The sequence below is a fragment of the Diceros bicornis genome, chromosome 9 (assembly GCF_020826845.1).
Source record: "Diceros bicornis minor isolate mBicDic1 chromosome 9, mDicBic1.mat.cur, whole genome shotgun sequence".
Classification (NCBI taxonomy): Eukaryota; Metazoa; Chordata; class Mammalia; order Perissodactyla; family Rhinocerotidae; genus Diceros; species Diceros bicornis.
In genome coordinates this window covers 12,369,844-12,392,972 of record NC_080748.1, presented here as the reverse complement: position 1 = coordinate 12,392,972, position 23,129 = coordinate 12,369,844, and the positions used below count along the sequence as shown (strand labels likewise).

Genomic DNA, 23,129 nt, shown 5'->3' with positions numbered 1-23,129 from the left:
ATCATTTAACAAAGCCAGTTACATCTTAAATTTACCCGGTTGAATTTTGTGTTTCTTTTAACACCAGAAGTAAATATTAAAGAATTATGGACAAAGGCGGTAAAATAATCACTTAGAGAAAGGCCCAGAACAGCATTTCAGGGGCTATTCACTGAGTTTTTCTTCTCTCCTGGCCTTGAAAATGTACAGGCCTCTTGTATTTAAAGGATTTAGATTCAAACAGCATTTATTAAATACCTATTATGTTCTATGTCCTTTCATTGATTTTAACTCTGAAAACAATCCCATGGAGTATGTTCTATTATCCTCCCACTTTTTTTTGTAACTAATGAGAAATATAAAAAGATTCCCTAAATGCTGATTTGCCCCAGGTCAAATGCTAGCACGGGGGAGCTGGGATTGGTGCCCACCCAGCCTCCTCACGGGCAGTGGAGTGCATTGTCCACTCCCGTCCTTTAGCCCACACTTATGCTTTGCTGGGAAAGGCTGTCTACGCTCATGTATGCAAAAACTAAAAGGTTTATATTACATGCTTCAATTACTGCTCAGGCCTCAAGCTCAGGCATTCATGGACCCCAGACCAAAACCTTCTACAGCTATATGGTAGAAAAAAAAGAGGGGGGTGGGGTATTGCAATTTACTGTACAAAAATAGGAAAACACTTATATTTTTATAAAAGACTGGCACCTCCTAACCCCTCCCCCACAACACACATTCAACACACACACGTTTATTTAGCATATGCAGGGTCAATCTAGAAGAAGCACTGATGCCAAATAATCATTAGGAGGAAGAACCAATTGGGCTCTTTTTGCGGTATTTTATCCTGTCCTCTTAAAAACCAGCATCTGAAATACTGAGACCACGTGTAGACGCTACTCCTTGATTATGCATTAGGCTGCACGGCTCTTCTCACGTCATCAGTAATGAACCAGTTGGCAATGTAGGGTCAAAAAGCAAGTTAATCATTTTGTCAAACCTCCCTCAGAATCCACCTCCAAAGTCCAGTGGAGCTTCTGGTCTCAACGAGAAGAAAGTGCAACTCTTTCCAAGACTAGTTCCCTCTCCTCCTGCTGCAGGGCCTGATCTCCCCACCAGTGGCACTCCACAACGTAGCAGACCTCACTCCAACACCTATCAGCTTTTCTCATCTTTACTCCCTCCTTCTTTTCTTGATGCTTCTAAACACGAAGGTTAAGTGTCACTCATTCTAAAACCAAGAATTTCCTTTGTCTGTGGTTCCCTTCAAGCCACCACCCTGTTTTCCTTTCCTTCATCTTTCCATTTCAACAAAGAACAATCTATGCTCACGGCTTCCACTTCCTCACCTGCCACTCACCCTTCCGTGCTCTGAAAGCTCTGTTTTCTCTGGATGGGCCTCTCTGTCAGCACCTTCCATTTGGTGTTACCAGAGGGCTACTCTCAGGCCTTTCTTCCTTTGTGCTCTCTACATCCTCCCACACGAACTCACACACACCCACAGCCTCAATGCACAGAGCAGTGACTATAAGCTAATGACTCCCAAATCTAAATCTCCAACCCAAACTGTCCTTAGAGCTCCAGACTTATTACCTCCAGCTGCTTATGGGACACTGTTATCTGGATGTTTCCCAAGCACCTCAAACTCATCTCATCTGAAACTAAATTTATCATCTTTCCTCTAACCTTGTCCTCCTTTGGCCTTCAGTCTACTAGTTAAGGGCAGTATTAGCCACCCAGTTGTCTAAGTGAGGAACCCTCAGCCATTCCTTACCAGGTGCTACACACATTAGGCTGTATAATAAATAGCTTATTATAACATTTATCAACTTTTCAATAACTTTGTGCTTCTCTGCCATCAGCCTGTGAATCCTTTGGGGACAGGAACTGTGTCTCACTCATCTTTCTGTCTCCAGAACACTTTATCCCTCAGCACAGACACTCAGTGAGCTGGTCGTTGAATTAGTGAAGGAAGAGCAACTATACAATGTGCTTTGGTCTAGAATAGGAGAGGAAGCAATTATTACCATCACAAAAGATTTTATCTAGAAAAGCAAGTCCAGTAGATCTACTGGATGCCTTGTAGGACAGCTTGAAAGAGTGTTAACTTGAGTTTTCAACAAAGTGATAGCTTATCATAAGAAGGAATAAACAAGTACAGGCTTAAATTTTGCCTCTGGAGAGAATAACATACACGTCCCCTTGCGGGAGGGCTGGCTGCACATTTTCACACATATACAATTTGGTTCTTAGGGAAAAGCTCCTACTTCTCTTTGGGCATTATTTGGAATTTTAAGGAATACCTGCAGGTTGTGTGTGGGGTATTCTCAGCCATGAGAGAGAAGTAAGGAAAGACCACACAGAGGTCATGGCATCACCAGGTGAACTCCTAACCAGGTGATCTCAGGAGGGGCTGGCCTAAGGCAAGAAATCTTGGGTACCATTTTGTTTACTACCCTCCCCAGTTCACACACATGAAATCTGATGGTAATGGACACACTGTGGCCCACAGATAGAATTCTGATACTCCCCAGCTGGATATTTATAATATTTTTATTGAAAAAGCACTGGAAACACACGCAACATATGTTTATTTCCTGAAGCCACCACATGACCTTTGACAAGTCATTTCACCCGAGTCTTGGTTTCCCCATCTGTAAAACTGCCTACCTCTCAGTGTTTTTGTGAGGACGAAATTAGATTCAGTATATTAAAGTGTCTTACAAAGTAATACAAAGTGGAAGAGAATTGTTGTTATTAAGATCGCATGGCTTTCGAAAATACCCTATGTAACAGAAATACTTTGGAAAATAATGAAATTTTTATGGTCTTAAACATTGTTTCTCCCTTTCCCTCTCTTCTCCACACCTGAAATACCTTATTTCCATTTAACTGTACCTCCACTAAAACAGCCACTCTCTCTACACATTTTACTTTGTTATTATGTAACACTTTAAACATATACTAAAGTAGAGAGACTAGTTTAGTTAACTTAATGTATTCCATTACCCAGCTTCAACAATGAGCAATGTGTGGCCAATGCTGTTTCATGTTCTATAGCACATTGACTATGCCTGCCACTATCCTGGGTTATTTTGAAGCAAATGCCAGATAGCATATCATTTCATACACGGGAATTTCTAAAACATGACTCTTTTTAAAAAACAAAACCACAAATACTACCACCATGCTTAAAATATTAACAGTAACTCCTTAACATCATCTAAAGCCAATGTTCACATTTCCTCAGTTATCGTCTAAATTTTTTTTTTGGTGTATTTCTTTGAATTGGGGTGCAAAATAAGATTCATGCTTTGCAATTGGTTGATATGTCTAAGTCTTTTATAATTTACAGGTCCCCTTCCATCTCCTTTTTCCTCCAGAATTGTTTGTTTGTTTGCCTTTTGTTTTTTGCAACTTTGTTGTTGCTGCTATTGTTGAATAAATCAGTTGCTTTGTCCTATAGAGTTTGCCAGAGTCTAGGTTTGTTGATTCTATTCTCATGGTGTTGTTTAACATGCTTTTCTGTCCTTTGTATTTCCAGTAAATTAATAGTTAAATCTAGAGGCTGGTTCAGATTCATTTTTTCCCCCTAAACTAATTCACAGATAATGTTGTATATATTTCCATCAGTATAGTTCATAACGTCTGGTTGTCTCTTTCAATTGGTGATCATTGCCTTCCCCCACTGATTCATTAGCAGCTGTGAAAAAGGTGATGTTCTATCATATCTTATCTATTAGCTAGAATACTTTTATAAAGAGAAACTTCCCCTCATCAACTACTTGGTTATCTTGAGGCACAGACTGAATAGGAGAAGTAGCTAAAATGTTTTATGCTTTTCTTTCTTTACCAGATTTCAAAATAATAAGTAGTTTCCTAGCTATTGCCTTGTTTTTGTTTTTTGTATCATTATGCTCTCATGGATATACATATATTTTGGTGAGTGTTAATCCACTGCAGCAGTTATGAATCTTATGGATATTCAAACTCTCTCTCTCTTTTTTTTTTTTTACCAGTTGGAGCTTCTCCAGTTTAACTCTTGAGTCCACTTGATACAACCCTCGTAGTCTTTGAATTCTTCTTGGCTTTTTAGAACAGCAAGATGTTCTGGGGTCTGTAGTTCCTAGACCTGGAACCAGCCATTTCTTCAAGGACCTCTATCTCCCTTTAGTGGGAAATGTATTTTGAGTTCACAGTCTGGGCATGAGGGGTGCTTGTTGCTATTGGCTTAGTCACTGTTTATAACCTTTCAATGGACAGAGCTGGGAATATATATATATATATATTTTTGTTGTTGTTGTTGTTGTTGTTGTTGAGGAAGACTGGCCCTGAGCTAACATCTATTGCCAATCTTTCTCTTTTTGCTTGAGGAAGATTGTCGCTGAGCTAACATCCGTGGCAATCTTCCTCTATTTTGTATGTGGGACGCCACCACAGCATGGCTTGATGAGCGGTATGTAGATCTGCACCCAGGATCTGAACCCGTGAACCCTGGGCTGCTGATGCGGAGCATGCAGACTTAACCACTACGCCACAGGGCTGGCCCTGGGAATATTTTTTTAAAGATAAATTTCAGATGAGTTCATAATTTACCCCATAATATACATATCCCATTTATCCCATAATACACAAATTCAGATAACAGCAGATTCAAAATCACAATAACAACGCCAGCACCAATAATATAACTATTGAGAACAGGTTAAGATTTTTTTCTGCAATTCTTTTTGAACATAGGATATCTACTATTAGGGATGTACAAATGACTGTGTTTTAAAATCTCTTGGAAGAGTTCTTTTCTGTGTGTTTATGCCACCAACAGGCCATACAATTACTTTCATTTGTTTAATTGTACTTTTGATTTTTAGAGATCATCTTTTAAAGTTCAATGTTAATTTTTAATTGTGTAAAATATTTATATGACTTTAAAGTCAAATCTACAAAACAAGGTGTATTCAAAGTCTAGCTTCTATCTCTATTCCCTCCATCCTATTTGTTCTTTTCCTCTATAAGTCAACATTTTTAAAAATTTCAATGCTTATTCTTCTATTGCTTTTTATTAATAGAATCAAAGATATGTATTTAATTATACATATAATTTCCCTATTGTTTAGATAAAAGGTAGCCTACTACATATAATTTTCTCCACCTTGCTTTGATCACTTGATATCTCCCGAAAATCAATCACCTTCTAGTAAAATATGGAGACATTTCCCATCCATTTAGCAGCTGTACAGTACTGCATCTTGTGCATGCATCACAATCCACTCAGTGAGGCCCCTATTAAGGACATCTGAGCTGTTTTCACTATTTGCTATTGATAAATAAATGGCAAGCAATAGGATATATTGGAGCATATGAGGAAGCCATTTGGGGTAAAACTAATTCGGCCTAAGTTTGCTTTTCCAAAAGGGCCTGTCGCCTGCATTATGTATCTGCTTTGCCATGTCCCAAAGAGAAGAGTAAATGCCCTTAAGATAAGGATGCAACTTCCCCCACGTTCGCATTTCCTTAAGGATAAGCATTTCCCCCTAGGCAGGGACACTGCAATCATATGTGATACATGCTCTTTGACGGTATATAACCACTCTGTACACCCTACTTCTTTGGTACCCTTCCTTCCTTAGGGAAGGAAGTCCCCAGACCATGGTCCTCAAAAGTTGGCACATAATAAACTCACCCCAATTTTGATTTATAGATTGATTATGGATTATTTACATTGACACTATTTTAAAGCAGCGCTGTAATGAATCTCTTTGTGCACTGTCTTTTTGCCAGTCTACCTTTGGGAAAGAGTACTAGAGGTGGGACCACTTAGTCAAAGAATAAATGCATGTGTGATTTTATTAATTGCCAAATTCTCCTTTAGAGGAGTCGTACTATTTTATATTCCCACCAGTAACGTATAAGAATGCCTCTTTCCCTGCAGCCTCACAACAGAGTACGTTTTCAAACTTTTGGATTTTTGCCTAATAGGTGAGATATTATAGTCCATTGTAGTTTTGCATTTTTCTTATTATGAGTGGTGTTGATTATCTTTTCATATGGCTAAGAGCCACTTGCACTTCTTTTTCTAAGAACTGTCCGTTCAAATTCCTAGCCCACTTTTCTCTAACAATGGTTCCCAAAGTGTGATCCCTAGACCTGCAGCAGCAGCCTCGCCTGGGAATTTGTTAGAAATGCAAATTCTCAGGCCTCACCCCAGACCTGCTGAAGAGACATTCTGGGGATGAGGCCCAGGATTCTGTGCTTTAACAAGCCCTGCAGGTGATTCTGCTGCACTAAAATTTGAGGAAGCTGGTCGATAGCTTTCATCCAACAACTGTATTCTAACTTACCATAGGCTTGTTAATTGTTTTCTATTTAAACCAAGGCTAAACTGCTAAACTCAAAGATTCGAATGTCATGTGACATTCATTCGTTCATTTGTTGATTCATCCAACCATTAACAAATAGACGTTAAGTATTCACTGTGCTCAGTCCCTGCTGCAGGCAACGGGGATACTGTGCTCAAGAAAACAGACTAGGTCACCGCCCCAGGAACTTTTCTTCCACTGAGGAAAAACTAAAAAAGTTAAAAAAGCCTTTGAAGTCTTACCAAAGGGGATTACAAGGTGCTACTGCATCTTACAGCAAGGGGCTCCAGCTAGTCTAGTGGTCGGGGTACACAAATTAAAATAACACTGAGCTAGTATTTTACCCTCATCAAATGGAAAAAATTTTAAAAAGGATAATACCTATTCCCAGCAGGGATGTGGGTGGAATCGTGAAGCATTGAGGCCTCTTTGAAAAGGACTCTAGCCATATCTACTAAGGCATCAAACACAGCAATCCCACTCCTGGGAATCAATCCCCATAGAAGGAATGTCACCCATTCAAGGACATTTACTGCAGCATTGTTTGTAGGGGCAAATACTAGTCACAAAGTGAATGCCCATCAGTGGGAAATGGTCGAATAAATCATGGTATATCCACACCAGGCAGCCATTGGAAAGAATGAGCCATACCACTGACTTGAAGGTATTTCTATGACATAATTTGAGTAAGGAAAGCAACATGTAGAAAAATGCATGTAATGCAACCTTATTTTTAGAAACTCATACAAGCCCATATGTGTGTATATGTATATACATTGGTATACGATTACAGTCATGTGTCACTTAACGATGGGGATATGTTCTGAGAAATGCATCAGGTGATTTTGTCATTGCGTGAACATCATAGAGTATACTTACACAAACATAGATGGTGTAGCCTACTACACACCTAGGCTATATGTTACTAATCTTATGGGACCACCATTCTATACACAGTCCATTGCTGATGGAAACATTGTTATGCAGTGCGTGACTACATATGACCACAGAAGAAAAGTACAGAGGAATAGATACCAATATGGCTAAGCCATCTGTAGTGGATTAGGGCTCAACATTCATTCCCTTCCTTTTAGTGTGCCTTCCTATAGTGCAGAAGATGGAAAGCTAAGAACTTCATGCTTGGACATCCCTGCAGGCAAACAGATGCCTTTGTGTGAGATGTGGGAGGAGACAGCAGGGCAGGGGCTGCTTCGGCAGTTTCTGCTGACAAGCACCTTCACTTGTCAAACCTTTGCATCAGCTGAGTTCCCGTGTCTGGTCACTAGCTTCCTGGGAGTGGAGGGGAAGGACACAGGGCATCCATTTAGCTGGTGTGGATCTAGCAGGAACAGCGTGGCTCTGGAGCCAGCCCTTCTGAGGTAGCTGTTGATCCCTGGATCCAAGCTTTGCTGGTGCAGGTCTGGAGCCAGCGGGGGAATGGAGCTCCCCAATCCTTGCAGAGGCAGCAGTTCCCCATGGGGTGCTGGGACTCATTCCCAGAGGCACAGCTTAGAGCTTCCTGCTACATTCCTTCCAATGGTTTCGTCAACACCGGCTTCCCTGAGCCAAATGCCAATCTGCCTAAAATAGCTTGATTCTTATTTTTTTGCAATCAAAACTGATTCAACAGGTTACCAGTTGAGGGAGGAGTGAGAAGCAGTTTTGAGAATTTAGACATAAGAATATACAAAAGTGCCTTGAAAATAGTGGTATTGTTAACTTTAAATGCATTTGAAACTCATCTAATCATCCCATCTAAATAACTGATGTACACAGGGACTTGCAAAAGACATTTTAATGCAGAAACAGCACTCCACTTTGGAGCTTCTCCAAGGCAGAAAGTCTTACCAGCGGGTGTGGATGTGGATTTCGGCGCCGGAAGCAAACTCCTGCGGGGTGTTGTCACACTGGAGGATGCTGGACCAGGGGCGGTCCGGCTGGCCCCCTTGGGTGCGTCTTTGGAAGGCAGAGCTGCCTTCAGAGCCGGCTGGTCTTCATTCCCAAAGGTTGAACCTGTGGGAGGCGGATAGTGTGTTAATTACAACTTCATGACAAATGGATGGACCCCCGCTCCCCCTCATTCGCAATTGCCAACCAATCCTAATGCCATCATCTGCTTTAGAACTTGACCTGACTCTTAGTGAGTGGCCTTGAAAAGTATTATTCTGAGAATGGATTTGGAAAAGAGCTCCCTTTAGTCACTGCATAATAGTCTGTCACTCAAATTCCCTGTGCAAGGCGCTCCACAAGAGCCAGAAGAAGCCTCTCTCCTCCGAAGACTTTACACATGTGCACACGGTCACACACACACACACACACACACACTTGCTTATGTGGATGTGTGACTGTATATGTATATGCTAAATATTTATTTGATAACTCACAGAGGATGAGCAACCCTTGTTTGAAAAACAGTGTGAGTGACCCAGGAGAGGTGAGAATAAGAATATATATATGTACCAATAGCCCAGGAAGTTGATTCAGAACTCCCTGAAACCCGGCTAATTTTACTTTCAGCATAAGAGCCTTGGGAAGAAGGTCGAGGGGTGGGGAACATGGAGACAGAGAACCCCTTTGAAACTCATGAAAGCTTTTTGTTTGAAAACCTGAGGCCTCACCAAACTGAGAAGACCCCGAATTAAAGGCAGAAGACAGTTATTGATAATTTCAGCTGACTATTCAATATAGAAACAGACTCTGTCTATAGGACAGCTTGTTTATAATCAACTGCTCTGACACTCTGAAGATATGGCACACTGGGATATGTGTCAGATTTAAATGCGCAAAGTGGTTGTGGCTCAAATTTTCTTCTAGATCTTTCCCAACCTACTGTGGTTTATACATTTGCAATCGCTTAAAGACAATGACACCACCATCTATTCCCTGTTAAAAGATAAATCTTCTAAATACACCTCTGAGTACAGCTGCAAGGGCTAATCTATTAAATTAGAGAGCCTGACGGTACTGAGATTACTGCTTGTATGGAATACAACTATCCTGTTAGGAACGTGACCACCTACCATGAAAAATAAGCAATGACAGTTGGAAGAAGTATACAGAATTTTAGGGAAAGATTAAATTTTTTGTTTTCATCATTTTAAAGGGATAGTCATTGCATCCTATTTAGATAGTGCCTGCATAAAAATGATAACATTATTAAAATGGCTTTAGTGTTCAAAACATCCAAGAGTTTTATTCAACCACTTGGAGCAAGAGATTGTTGCTTTTCTCCCTCTGAAGACCTGAAAGTCTATTTAAAATTGGTGACATTTGTTTTGTTTCTAAGAAAAGTGTATTCAGGAAGGAAAAATAAAGAATGTGCTGTTTCCTAACATAGAACCTATGCCCTATAAGTCTTTTATGGTGCTGTGACAGTTTTTAAACAGTTCTAAACAGTGCTAGGAGAATGCATCTGATCTATGCAAACAGAACAAACGAACTGAAACTCCACCCAAAGGATCTGCGCTGTCAGATCCTGAACGTCAGATAAAAACACAAGCACGTGTTTGATCCAAACCTAGTCAGGAAGGGGACACCACGCACCTGCACAACTGTGACTCTTAGCTTCAGATCACAGAGCAGGCTCACCAGCCCAACACTAGAACGCAGAGAATCTCTGCAGGCTTCCAGCACATTTCAGATGGGGGGAGGGGCTCAGCCAGTAGAAATAGTTCACGTGGAATTATCTAAAGTTTAGCCCACTGCTGACATCCGGCCAGAATAATCTATTCCCTGAAGTGTGTAGTGGACGCCGAAACAAGCACCAAACTTTTCACGCTGAGTCTTTTATTTAACAATTCATTAAAGTTGTTTAAGAAGGGAAATATTTTATATCATTTGTAGAGTTCAAAAGCCCTTTTATCAAATCCTCTTGTGCCTGGCATCATTCTCTTACATGGAATTTATTCTTCAGTGAACTTGTCAATTTAGAGATTTGGGCGCTTTCCAGGACTAGAAGTACGAAGTGTCGAGGAAGCTATGTAGTCCTCTCTGAGAGAGGTCTTGAATTACCAAAAAATAAAATGAAATAATAAAATAGAAATCTCTATTTTTGTCCAGTATTGCAAGATACAGCTGGCAGTAAACAGTACTACTCTTTGAAAACCAGCTTAAGCTGGCCAGTAATTAAAGATATATTATTCAGTAAACGAAAAGTACTCTGCATTTGGAAATGGCTGCTGAATTCTATAAATGCTCCAGGTACTTCACAACAATGCAGACAGCATTAAACCACTGCTTGATAAGAGGAAAGAAACAACTGGAGACAAACAGACTGTGCTTGTGTGAGCCAGAAAAACGTTCTGGAGGATTCAGCCAGCGGAAGTGGTTCATGTGTCTAATTCAGTCATCTCATTCCCAACCAACCCTCATCTACTCTGGCCTGAATGAGCCAGGTGATAAATGGTGCAGAGTCGGGAGACAGACGACCAGGGTATGGATGCCCCCTCCTCTATCCTCCGCCTCTTGCATCTCAATTTCTTCATTTGTTATGGGGATAATGATAATTGACCTCACAGAGCTGTTGTGAGAATTAAAAGAGCTAACACAAGTGAATTTTTAAAAAGTTGATGTAAAAACTAGTACAAGGAAACACTTAGAGTAGTGTCTGATGCATGGTACGTGCTGATGTGTTAGTTATTAACACTCACAGGTTAGTTTTAAGTTTAGCAGCTAGTCATTATAGCAAACCAGTTTTTCATAGGAACTTGGAAAGCATTCAAGGATTAATATCAGATGGGCTGCTCTACATGAGAAGAAAGGAGAGGATTGAAGTAAATCTAGGATAAACTGCAGGATGAAAAACCAAAGAGAAGAGTGACAGTATGATTCTCTTTAAAAAATATGATGAGCTACTTCAGACATAGGAAAGGGTGAGAATAACATAATGAACCACCAAGCTTAAGAAGTATAAAACATTGCCAGTTCCATTACCAGTGAAATTGCTGGGACAGAGGGCACGAATGTGTTCGACTTTCCTAGACCTTCAAAAATTTGGAAATTGCTTGTTGCAATTCACACTAACCACAGGTAGTGACTGTCAGACTTAAATTGATTAATTAATTAAATTGGTTTTAATTCATAAGTCTCTGACAGGTAGTGAGGTTGAACATTTTTTTCATACAGTTATTGGCTATTCAAGTTTTTTCTTCCATAAGATTCCCATTCATAATTTTTGCCCATTTTTCTACTGAAGTATTTTGCCTTTCTAATTGTCATATATGAATTCTTTGAATATTCTAGATACTGATCCTTTAATGGTACATACTTCAGATATTCTCCAATCTTTGGGTTGTCTTCACACTTCTGATGCCTTTATTCAGAAGTCTTTCATTTTAATGCAGTTGATTTTTCCGTTTTTTTTCCACTTTATCTGTACTTTGTTTGTCTTAGCCTTTCATTCCCTATCTGATGTCATAAAGATGTTCTCCTGTGTATTCTCCTGAAAGTTTTAAAATTTTGGTTTTCTTGTTTAGATCATTAGTTCACTTGGAATGGGGTGTGAGGCAGGGATCAGATTTGTTTTTATTTTCTATGTAAAGAGCCAATTGTCCCAGCTCTGTATATTGGATAGCCCATCTTCTCTGCAATATCTGCATTGCCAGCTGTTGTATGTCAAGTTTGCATACAGGCATGATTATTTTTTTTTTGGAAGCTGGAAACCTTCTTCTTTTTTTTTTTTTTTTGTGAGGAAGATCAGCCCTGAGCTAACATCCATGCTAATTCTCCCCTTTTTTGCTGAGGAAGACCAACTCTGAGCTAACATCTATTGCCAATCCTCCTCCTTTTTTTCCCCAGAGCCCCAGTAGATAGTTGTATGTCATAGTTGCACATCCTTCTAGTTGCTGTATGTGGGACGTGGCCTCAGCATGGCCGGAGAAGCGGTGCGTCGGTGTGCACCCGGGATCCGAACCAGGGCCGCCAGTAGCGGAGCGTGCGCACTTAACCACTAAGCCACAGGGCTGGCCCCGAGGCATGATTATTAAAGGAAGCTAACAATCTCAAAATTTCAGTAACTTAACAAAAGTTTATTTGTTGATCATGAATCATCTAAGGCAGGTGCTCTGTATGGTCTGCTGTCCTGGGGAGCTCTAGTCCAGGTAGGAACTCAGGGACCCAGGCTCCTTCCATCTCATACTTTTGCCCTACTCTGGGTTTCTCAAGAGACCTTAACATTCAGCTGGTATGTGGGGAAAAAGTGAATTGTTCATGGGAGGATTTTATGGGTCAGGCCTAGAAACGGTGTGTATCACTTCTGCCTTTAGTCCACTGGCTGAAACTCAGCCATGTGGGAGGCTGTGAAATGTAGTTTAGTTTATGCCCAGGAGAAAAGGGAAATGGTTTGATGAACAGCTATCCCGTCTGCCACATGAGGCTCCATTTCTGACTCTCTATTCTGTTTCGTTGGTATACTATACCAACACCATCCTGTATTTATTTACTGCAGTATAAGACCAGTTCCGGCATACCAAACCAGAATAACACAAGTACCTGCAACCTTGTTCTTTTATTTTACAAACTGTCTTGGCTATCCTTGGCCCTTTCTCTTACATATAAACTCTGGAATCTACTTGTCAAATTCCATGAAGAGAATTTTCAGTGGATACAATTGTCTCTTCTTAACTGCAACATAATTGAAGGAAGAGCAAGCAGGGATTTCACCAAGATCAGCAAACATATGCTGAGCACCAATTATACTCTAGGTGCCATGTTAAATGATAGAGATACAAAGAAGACTGAGTCCCATGAAAAAATAAACATCAAAATAGATGCTTCTAAAAAGCAGCAGCACTACTCCGCAGGGGAACAAAATTTGTGGGGATATCCTGGCTTGAAGCAATACTGGCCTTTATTGGCTGGGGCTCTCAGTACCTCTGTCCAGAAGACATGCAGACATGTAAGAGACCATGGAGAACAGGGGTTAATAAATGTTAGCTGAGTGGTATGAGGCAGGGAAGAAAACAACATTTTCAAAAAACAATCACATGTCATAAAGGGAATTTTCCTATACTAAGAATTCTGTGAGCTGCCAACTTATTTTCCCTAATTCCTTTCCTTGTTCCATGCCAGTGGTGCTCCCCAGGTTTATCACATTATCACCACCAAAGTATGAAGGCATTCCTCTGCTCATAGTAACCAAAGGACTATAGCCTCCTGCTTCACTGCTGGATAGTGGCCATTTTTTGTAGATTTCCAAACCATCATATCATCAACTTACTGTTTGGAAGGTGAGATCTCCTTCATTAGAGTGCGAGAATTTGCAAGGTATATATTCTGCATGGTTATAGAATCCAGCTGGGTCCAGTTCAATACATAAACCTAATTGCTATACATTTTTCTCTTTAAACCATCAGGACAACTAGGCTCATTCAGCACCAAATCCTAGGAGAAAGCAATCTTCTTCTTTCTCCAGGGACAGCTCCTAAAGTTGATTCCTCAGATGCTTGAACACTCTGAGCTGATCAACTGAATCTATCAAAATCTCATGGAGTTGGACCCCTACCTCACACCATATGCAAAAACTAATTTAAAATGGATCAAAGACCTAAATGTAAAGGCTAAAATTATAAAACTCAGAAGAAAACAAAGATGTAAATCTTAATGACCTTGGGATTAAGCAATGGTTTCTTAGGTATGACACCTAAAGCACAAGTAATGAAAGAAAAAAATAGATAAATTAGATTTCATCAAAATAACAATATTTGTATTTCAGAGGACACTATTAGTAAAGTGCAAAGAAAACCCACAGTATAGAAGAAAATATTTACAAATCATATATCTGATAAGAATCTAGTATCCAGACTATATCAAGAACTTTTATAACAACAATAAAAAGACAACCCAATTAACAATGAACATAGGATTTGAATAGACATTTCTCCAAAGAAGATATACAAATGGCCAATAAGCACATGAAAAGATGGCCAACATCACCAGCCTTTAGGGAAATGCAAATCAAAACCATGAGATACCACTTTAAACCACTAGGATAGGTGTAATAAAAATTACAGACAATAACAAGTGTTGGTGGAGATGTGGAAAAACTGGAATCCTCATACATTGCTGATGGAATTGTAATATGGTGCAGCTAGCTGCTTTGGAAAGCAATTTGACAGTTCCTCAAAATGTTGAACATAGAGTTACCATATGACCCACCAGTTCCACTTTTAGGTACATGCCCAAGAGACTCGAAAACATATGTTTACACAAATGCTTGTACACAAATGTTCATAGCACCATTATTCATAATAGTCAAAAAGTGGGAACAATCCAAATGTCCATCAGCTGATGAATGGGTAAACAAAATGTGGTCTATCCATACAATGGAATATTATTTAGCCCTAAGAAGGAATGAATTATTGATAAAAGCTACAACATGGAAGAATCTTGAAAACATTACACTAAACGGAAGAAGCCAGGTACAAAAGGCCACATATTGTATGACTCCATTTATATGAAATGTCCAGAATAGACAAATCCATTGAGGCAAAAGTAGATTAGTGGTTGTCAGGGGCTGGGGGAAGAGGAATGAGGAGTGGTTTCTAATGGGTAAGAGCTTTCTTTCTGGGGTAATGAAAATGTTCTGGAATTAGATGGGAGTGATGGTACATAACCTTATGAATATACTAAAACTGCTAGATTGTATACTTTAAAGGGTGAATTTTATGGTATTTGAATTATATTGCAATGAAAAAAAAATCTCATAATAAGTTTTCCTTCCCAGATCACAAGTTCCTCAAATTGTGATTCAGGTCTCACCTCTCCCCTGAGGGACTCCTGGTGTTCTTTTCTCATGCAGTTATTATTCCTATTCTCTCCCAGATGCCTACATTGTGGCTATAGCTGACCCCAACCAGTCTGTCCCAGGGTTGTTCTGTCTCCTGAGGGCACACTTTTGTATGATACAAAAAAGAATAACCCTCAAAACCACTACTGCATTCCATTCATTACAGCAGAATGACCAGGCTCCTATGTGAGGAAGAAGATATTCAATTGATCTCTAAACCCCTTCCCCCTTCTCATCTACTCCCTCCAGAGTAGGTGTGGGTCTGAGCTGCTCTGGTCATACACCACAGAGAGAAGAAGACACATGCAAATTCAGACCAGAAAAGGCTGCACTAAAGGAATGAAAGTTTCTCATAGAATTTTCGGCACCGGGAGGAGGAAGTGTAGGTTTACAGCACAGCTGATCTCCTCCTACAAAGTAACGAGTGGTGCCTACTCAACCTTCTCAAAAGGACAGTTCTGACTGTGACCGAAGTCAGGATGAGAAAGTAGTGTTTCTGACCTGTATTCCAATCGTCTTTTCACCATTTCATTTCCTGGGAATGCCAATCACTGAGCCTGAACTTTAAAGAGAAGAAAGAATGGCTATGAGGTACAAACACTAACCAGACCAGAACAAGGGTCTTAAGGGGAAAGCTGTAGAAGAAAAGCAAAACAGTTATTAATAATATGAGGGCATTACAGCCAAACCTTAAGAAACATATTTCACTGATTTTGAATATTTATCCACATTATAATGATTAACTACCGTCTTCACTGATTTTTTTTTTTTAACAATCCCAGGCAATCAAGTTGTATAATGTTCTGGCTGCAGGATTGCCTAATTGATGCATATTTCATTGATTTAGCAGCATTTACCACTTGGTGGCAAAATTTAATTATTAAAGTATCAACTGAATGTTTTATTTCCCACCTTCTGCATATTTTAACCCAGGTGTATATTTTATTTCTCACATTAAAGAGCTAAAGTAAACTTGCTATCTTACCATTTCAGCAAAACCATTTCTTTGTCAAAAATGAAGTAGACTAAGCCTTCTATGTGCCAGGCTCTACACCAGGCAAGAGGCACAGGACAGACATGGTCCTGTCCTCACACAACTTACATTCCAGTGAGGGTGACACACAGACCACAAACAAGTCCAGACGAATAAAATCATCACAAACTGTGATTAGTTATTGGAAGAAACACAAGGGGCAGAGCTAGAGGAAAGACTCAAGGGTGAAGGAGGGGAACCTACTTTAGGTGGAGTGGCTGGGGAAGACCTTTCGGAGGAGGTAACATCTAAATTAAATATTTCTCTCTGCTGCACACTGGCCCTCGACCTCATTTATTCTTTATTATTAATGATCATCACTGTTCTAGAAACTTAGATTTAAAGCGTCAGAATCATCTTGAGCCCCTCCTCCCCTTGTATCATCCAATGCAAGTCAGTGTGCTCCTGTTTCCTTTATGAACTTCAAATTTAAATCCCTTCTCTGCTCCTATGGCTGGCAGCCATGTCAGCCCCTTAGCACCTCTTGGAGAGACAATGGCACCCACTCCTCTCTTCCCCCGGGTCCTTCACTCAGCTCATCCTTCTCACTGTGCCCCACTCTTCTTCCTAAAACACAAGTGGCTCAATGTAGTCTTCCAAATCAAGTCCAAACTCTTCTTTCTGGCATTCAAATCCTTCCATTATATGGTCCCAATGTATCTCTGCCTGCCTTACTTCCTGCTACCACATCCCGCAGAGTATAAAGTGCAGGCAGGCAGGACTCCACCCTGTGACTTCCTGCCCTGCCATAAACAACGCTGCGCTCGAGAAATATTTGCTGTATGAACGAAGAAAGTACTGAGTGCAAATCTGTCCCATGGGGCCAGTGCCTCCTTTCATAGCAGCTGCTTCTTCTCCATTTCTGAGCCCACAGACTCTCTAAAAGCTTCACATTGTCCACAACAGCTCCCATGAACATAGTCACACTGAGCATGGGTAAGGTGGGGCTTTTGTTGTTTAAAGGTGGAGGTTGTCTATAGCGTAGTGTGGTGGTTTTCAAACATTTTTGAAAACAATACACAAAAAGATAAACATCAGAGCTCATCAAAGTTTAATGGTTTTTGGGTCTTTCAGCCCAAGCACCAATAGCCCCTCTCCCCAAGAAAGGGTACTATTTACCTAATATTTTTCTCTATATCATATTTCAATTTTTGCTTTAGTCTCATCTTAGGCATTAACCTCTGGGTTGATAAAGTTTGAGAGGCTAATAGTTAAGTGGTTAAGACTGCCTAGGTTCAAATCTTGGCGCCTCCTCTTACTAGTTTTCTGACTTGGGTCAAGTTGCTTAATCTCTCTGTGCCTCATTTCTTCATCTTTAAAATGAGGAAAACAGGGGCATGCCCGGTGGTGTAGCAGTTAAGTTCACGTGTTCCGCTTTGGTGGCCCAGGGTTTGACAGTTCAGATCCTGGGCATGGACCTACTCACCGCTCATCAAGCCATGCTGTGGCAGTGTCCCACATAGAAGAACTTGAAGGACCTGCAACTAGGAAATACAACTATGTACTGGGGCTTTGGGGATAAAAAAGAAAAAGAGGAAGATTGGCAACAGATGTTAGCTCAGGGCCAATCTTCCTCAAAAAAACCCAAAAAACAAAAAACAGCAGAGTCACAGCAGATGGGTATTTAAAAAAATAAGGAAAACAGTAGTGCCTACTAATTAGAGCTGTTGGATTAAAAGAGGTATTACATGTTTAGAGTAAAGTGCTTAGAATAGTATCTGGCACATATGGGCACTCGGTAAACGGTAGTATTGATATTATGCCACTAACCCAACACTGAGCCTCATTCAAGCCCACCAGCCTTTCCACTCTTCCCTTTTCTTCCAGTCACCACTCTCCCATGGCTTCATATCTTTCCAAGGCAATAACTGCAATCAGTCTTGGGAGTCTGGTTCTGAACAGGCAACTCTCAAGAACCATGGTTCTTCATTCATCTTTCCCTGGTAGACTAAGTCCTAACGAAAGAAGGAGAAACATATGGCATGCATTCCACCACTCCCACTTCACCTGGAGCAAATGTTAACTTCTTACTAAGCCAAGGGTGGCCTCAGAGTCTTTCTCAACACAGTATTCCAGGAACCCAGTAAATGATTCTAGCCCTAGACCAGAAGACATGTCCTCATCTACACTTAGCATCCTGATCAGGTGGCATGACACACTTCTATAGGTTAGGTGCTAGATGATTCCTCCAGGTCCACAGGAATTTACTGGATTCCTACTGCAGGGCCTCGGCTCCTGAGCTCTTCTGGCTGGGTTTTGACAGAAAACTGTTAACAGTAATAATAATAATAATAAGAGTACCATATAGCAGAGTCATAAACACCACAAGCTCTGTCTAAATCCAATACTAGTTTTGAAACTTACTAGTAATAGTCTCTTTAAAAAGCTAATTAACAAAGCCTCTTTTATGAAATGGCTTATTATTTAATTTATTTATTTACCCTCTGTCATTAGACTGATCTGAGAATTAAATGAGAAAATGCATATAAAGCACTTTGCAAAGAGCCTGGTACAGTGCTCAAGAAACGCTAGCTGTCATTATTAGTATGAGCACGAGCATCAGCAGAAGCAGCTCTCTTATCAGCTGTCATTTCTTCAAGCTCCTCATCTATCCCACAGGACCCCAACTTTATGAGATCCTGTTCCACGCAATCCCTACGGAAATACCCTCAAGACATCCTGAACTCCACCAGATCAACAATGGAAGCAGGAGATTTCGGTAAGTAGTGGTACTGACACTGGCAGTCATCTATACCTCCCCAAGTTCCTGCTGCTTCAAGAGGTAGTTTTTTCCCAGAGCTAGGCATAATTCCCCCAAATTTCCTTCTTTTGACAATGATCACAATTAAATCATCACAGAGGAGAAAAAACTTTTGTCCCTCTACTCTCTATCCTCCCCCCACCCCCCTACCCAAGCAGTCCAAAAAAGCTTCCACACCTCCTCCTGGAGTTCATTCTAATATATATAGCAAAGAGAGTGCTCCTCCTTATTTCTGCTCAGGAAATAGGGGGAATATGAGTGCAGACGAACTGGTAAAATGGGATTCACAGTCCAGGGACACAAATGTAAAAGGGAAAGTAGGTCTGTATGAATGGTGTCCTTCTCTCCCATCTAAGAGAGCTGTGACATTCTGTGACATGGGCAAGTCCTTTAAAGCCCACTTAAATGCCACCTTCTCTATAATATCTTCTCTCTATTCTCCTCTAGGTAACAGAACTACATTAAGAAAGACCTAGCTCGTAAACAAAGAAAGCAAAGGCCAGGGGTGATAATACTATCTTTCTTTAAGTCACTGAAGTAATCACAGAAGATGAAAGCCAGCATCAACCAGCCCAGGACTTTTGAACTTCCAGGACATAATGACTTAAAGCTTCCTTTTGATTTGAGAAATTCTCTTTAATATATAGCAAGTCATATCCCCAAAAGAGAGAATATAGTCAAATATTGATGAAGGTTAGTTACTTAAAAGACCAAAGGCTAATGTGATATATCAAGAGACTTTTGAGCAACTTTTTACCATTCCTCTTTTATGTCAATTAGACCAGTTGTAGTAAATCCCTTCTCCCTTTCTGAAATACTTAAAAGCTTGAGCCATCATCCATGAACACTCTGGTTCATCATTGTGTGAATCTTTTAATAGTTAATACCTTGAAGAAAATAGTTAAACTGGAACGTTTTAATTATATGCTTAAGATAGAAGTTGTTAAAAGATAAGAGCATCTGATTTGAACTCAATTTAAATTCCGCTGCAGTTATTAACATGGTATAAGACATTATAGAAATGATCAAGGGCTTATACCAGCTTTTATTAATAGAGCACTAACAAAGTTTAGGTATTGCATTTCTATAGCTTGGATTTTATAGTCTAATATAGTCTCTTTCTTGTGTCACAGATCTGTTTAATGAGTTGTTTTGAGGCATCTGAGGGACTCATGGATTATTCCGTGTCATACACTGCTTTAGTGAGCCACATTTTAGCACAAACCAAGTTCAAATCCTGAGAAACCAAATCAAATGTTGAAAAGTGGATCATTGCTACTGAGCCCCAATCTCCTTTCCCATAGATTTATAAACACTGCAGGGGCTGCTAGAAGGAGTCAGATTGTACCACCTCACTGGGATTTCTTACACTCTTAAAAAGAACCCTTTCTACTTAGTAGCTTCTGGGGAATATGAAACCTCTAAGGGAGAAGAAACCAAACAGCCTCTTAGGTAATGACCAGCATATTGGCTTTAATATGCCAGTATGTTTAATATGTGTCAAGTAGTAAATCAAAATAATATTCATCACTTGAACTTGAAGAATTTTCTCTCCCCTCCTGGGAGCTAGAAAACTCCCTCTCTTCCTTCAGAGTCCAAGAAGATAGTCATCTTCCTTTTTTTCTGTGTCAACATTCTGGTTTTGTTTCTCAACGACAACTTCAGGACTCTTTCTCTTTAGCCCAGAGCTTTTCAACAGGGCAGCATCCACATCATGGACCATAAGTCTTTGCGCTGTGGAGGGCTTTCCTGTGCATTGTAGGATGTTTAGCAGCATCCCTGGCCTCTAGCCACTGCATGCCAGTAGCATTCTCCCTCTCTGCCTACCCTCAAGTTGTGACAATCAAAATGTTGCCAGATATTGCCAAATGTCCTCTAGGGGCAAAAACCACCCCCACTGAAAACCACTAGCTGAATGAAAATCTAGCTGAAAGACTGAAAGATTTAGTCAAAATACAGTACTTACTAGTCTTAGTGGAAAATGAGATTGGTAATATCTCAAATCTTGCTGTGTTCGGTTGATAGCTCACTCTTTAATAATTCTTGATGGCTAATTTTTGGTTAATTCTTTAGATAAACTAGGACTGTATAAATATTCTGTCTTTGATATTCAACAATGTTTTAATGACTGTTCAGTAATGGAACCTCCCTTGCTTTCTATGTATATTACCCTGATCAGTCTCAGTCAGAAACTGGGAAGATGGACTGAAGTCTTCCTGATGCTGACAGTCTTTGTCCAAAACCTTGAACCCTTGGGAGCTGCGCTAAAGTCCAAATAAAAATATCTTGATGCTATAGATAGCAACTGATTTCAATTGAAATTGTATGGGGGAAACTTCAATAGAAAACAGATGGTGATGCTCCTCAAGCGGTTTAAATCACCATGGTTTAGTGGAAAATACGTCAGTCATTGAAAGAATCCTAGGGTTATGTAGAGAAATAAATCGTTTTTAAACTAAAATTACTGGACTCATGAATCAAAACAAAACAAAGCAAATTCTTCTTTTTTTCGCTTTGGCTATCTGTGCATTCCTGGCCTTTGGCTCCGATGAAAGGAGACTGGGGTCACTGAACCCCATGTTAGGTGCTGCTACAGCGCTGAGAACATGGTAACCCTGGGACAGTCATTAACTTTTCTTCATCTGCATCCTCATTTGTAGCATCAAAAAGCACTGCTGGGACTGAAAAATCACGTAGATAGTAGCTGATATGTGGCAAGCACTAAATAAATGGTAGGCTCCCCTCTCCTGGCCTCTGAAAGCCACTTCTTGCTCATTTCTTAGTTTATGAACAAAATCTTTTTCTTGAAAGTCCTTTCTAATGTGAAATTCCAAATATCAAAAGCCTTATCTCTATTCATTTTTATGAGTAAAGCTATGACCGGTACCTGCTGTCCCAAACATCACTTCTGCAAAATAAAATCTCAACTATTTAAAAACCTACCATAAAATCACTCAAGCAAACATGATTCAAACTGTTTTTGCAAATTATCATAAACAGCCTAATAAATGAACTTTACAACCTCTTTAAAGCCTTCAAATTTTGTAAGATATTAGCAAAGGCTTAAGTTGACCACTTCCCTTAGGGAAATTCCTCAGGGAAGGTGCCAGCAGCCTCCACACTAAGCCTAAGGCAGTGAAGCCAGGCCTGTCTCTTGCCTTCTGGATTTTCTGATTCTGTGATACCAAGCTAGTGCCCTCATGAACTGCAGTTTTTCTGCACGTTCCTCTCCCTCTTCAGTTGTTTTCCTTTGAGGTCCTCCAACAAGGGCAGTCTTCTGTTAGATAACGGTGAGGGTGCAAACACCCGGGGGCTCCCTGCATCTCCGAGGGGCAGGGCACCCCACTGTCTGCACTGCACCAGACTTTCAGAACACATCCATGCCTTCTCTCCGCTCTCAGTCCCAATCTGAACAAGGACCAGCTAATGAGTTCCCTTTCACTTTGTTGTTCTTGTTGTCGTTTTTAAAAAATCCATAAAGTTGAAGAATGTTTGTAAATAGAAAGTATAAATATCTATTATTCATAGACCTTAAAATTCATAAATTAAGGTTTATAAGTGGAAGCATTTTAATCAGTAGCAAAATCTGGATTCTTCATTAGTCAGAACATGTGGCTAAAGGGCAGAGAATTCTGAGAAAGCTTCACCTTAACTAAGTGGCAGTGGTAGCTTTGGGCAGGTATATACAGGGAATGATGGCTGGAACCTTCTTTGTTTTCTACCCTGAGCAGTAAGATGCCAAGAGCCGTGTGCACAGAAAGGAAGGAATGGGCCAGTCTGCAGCCTTGGGGCTTAAGCAAAAGTAGAATAAATTGTTTCCTAAAATATTTATGAAATACAACATCTGCTAAGGTTTCCTTCCCTGAGGAGACTTCTGGTGAAGTATTACACAGCAGATAGGAACAAAACCCTGGGCTACTTCAAGGAGGAAAATTTTTATTTTAAATAATGGCAAATTCTGAAGATAAATGTAATCAAAGTGTGTGTGGGAAGCAGGATTCTAAGATGTCCCCCAAGAGGCCTGCTCCCCAATGTATACCCCCTGTATAATCCCCAGGAAGGGATTATGATGGACTTTCCTCCCAGGATTAGGTTATGTTATCACATATCTGATGTTAAGAAAGGGAGATTATCTGGGTGGGCCTAACCTAGTCACATGAGCCCTTTAAAAGCATAGTGTTTTCTCCCGCTGGAGACAGAAGAGAAAGTAAG

The 23,129-nt window shown here is 40.2% G+C and overlaps 1 protein-coding gene across 2 annotated transcripts in view; it reads right to left on the bottom strand.

Moving 5' to 3' along the window:
- MTUS2 (microtubule associated scaffold protein 2) overlaps nucleotides 1-23,129 on the bottom strand; it is a 411,904-nt gene that overhangs the window by 194,013 nt on the left and 194,762 nt on the right. For both annotated transcript variants that reach the window (XM_058547941.1, XM_058547942.1), the window contains exon 4: nucleotides 8,187-8,351. In XM_058547941.1, coding sequence (XP_058403924.1) covers nucleotides 8,187-8,351 — 165 coding nt within the window. The remainder of the gene's footprint in view (nucleotides 1-8,186; nucleotides 8,352-23,129) is intronic.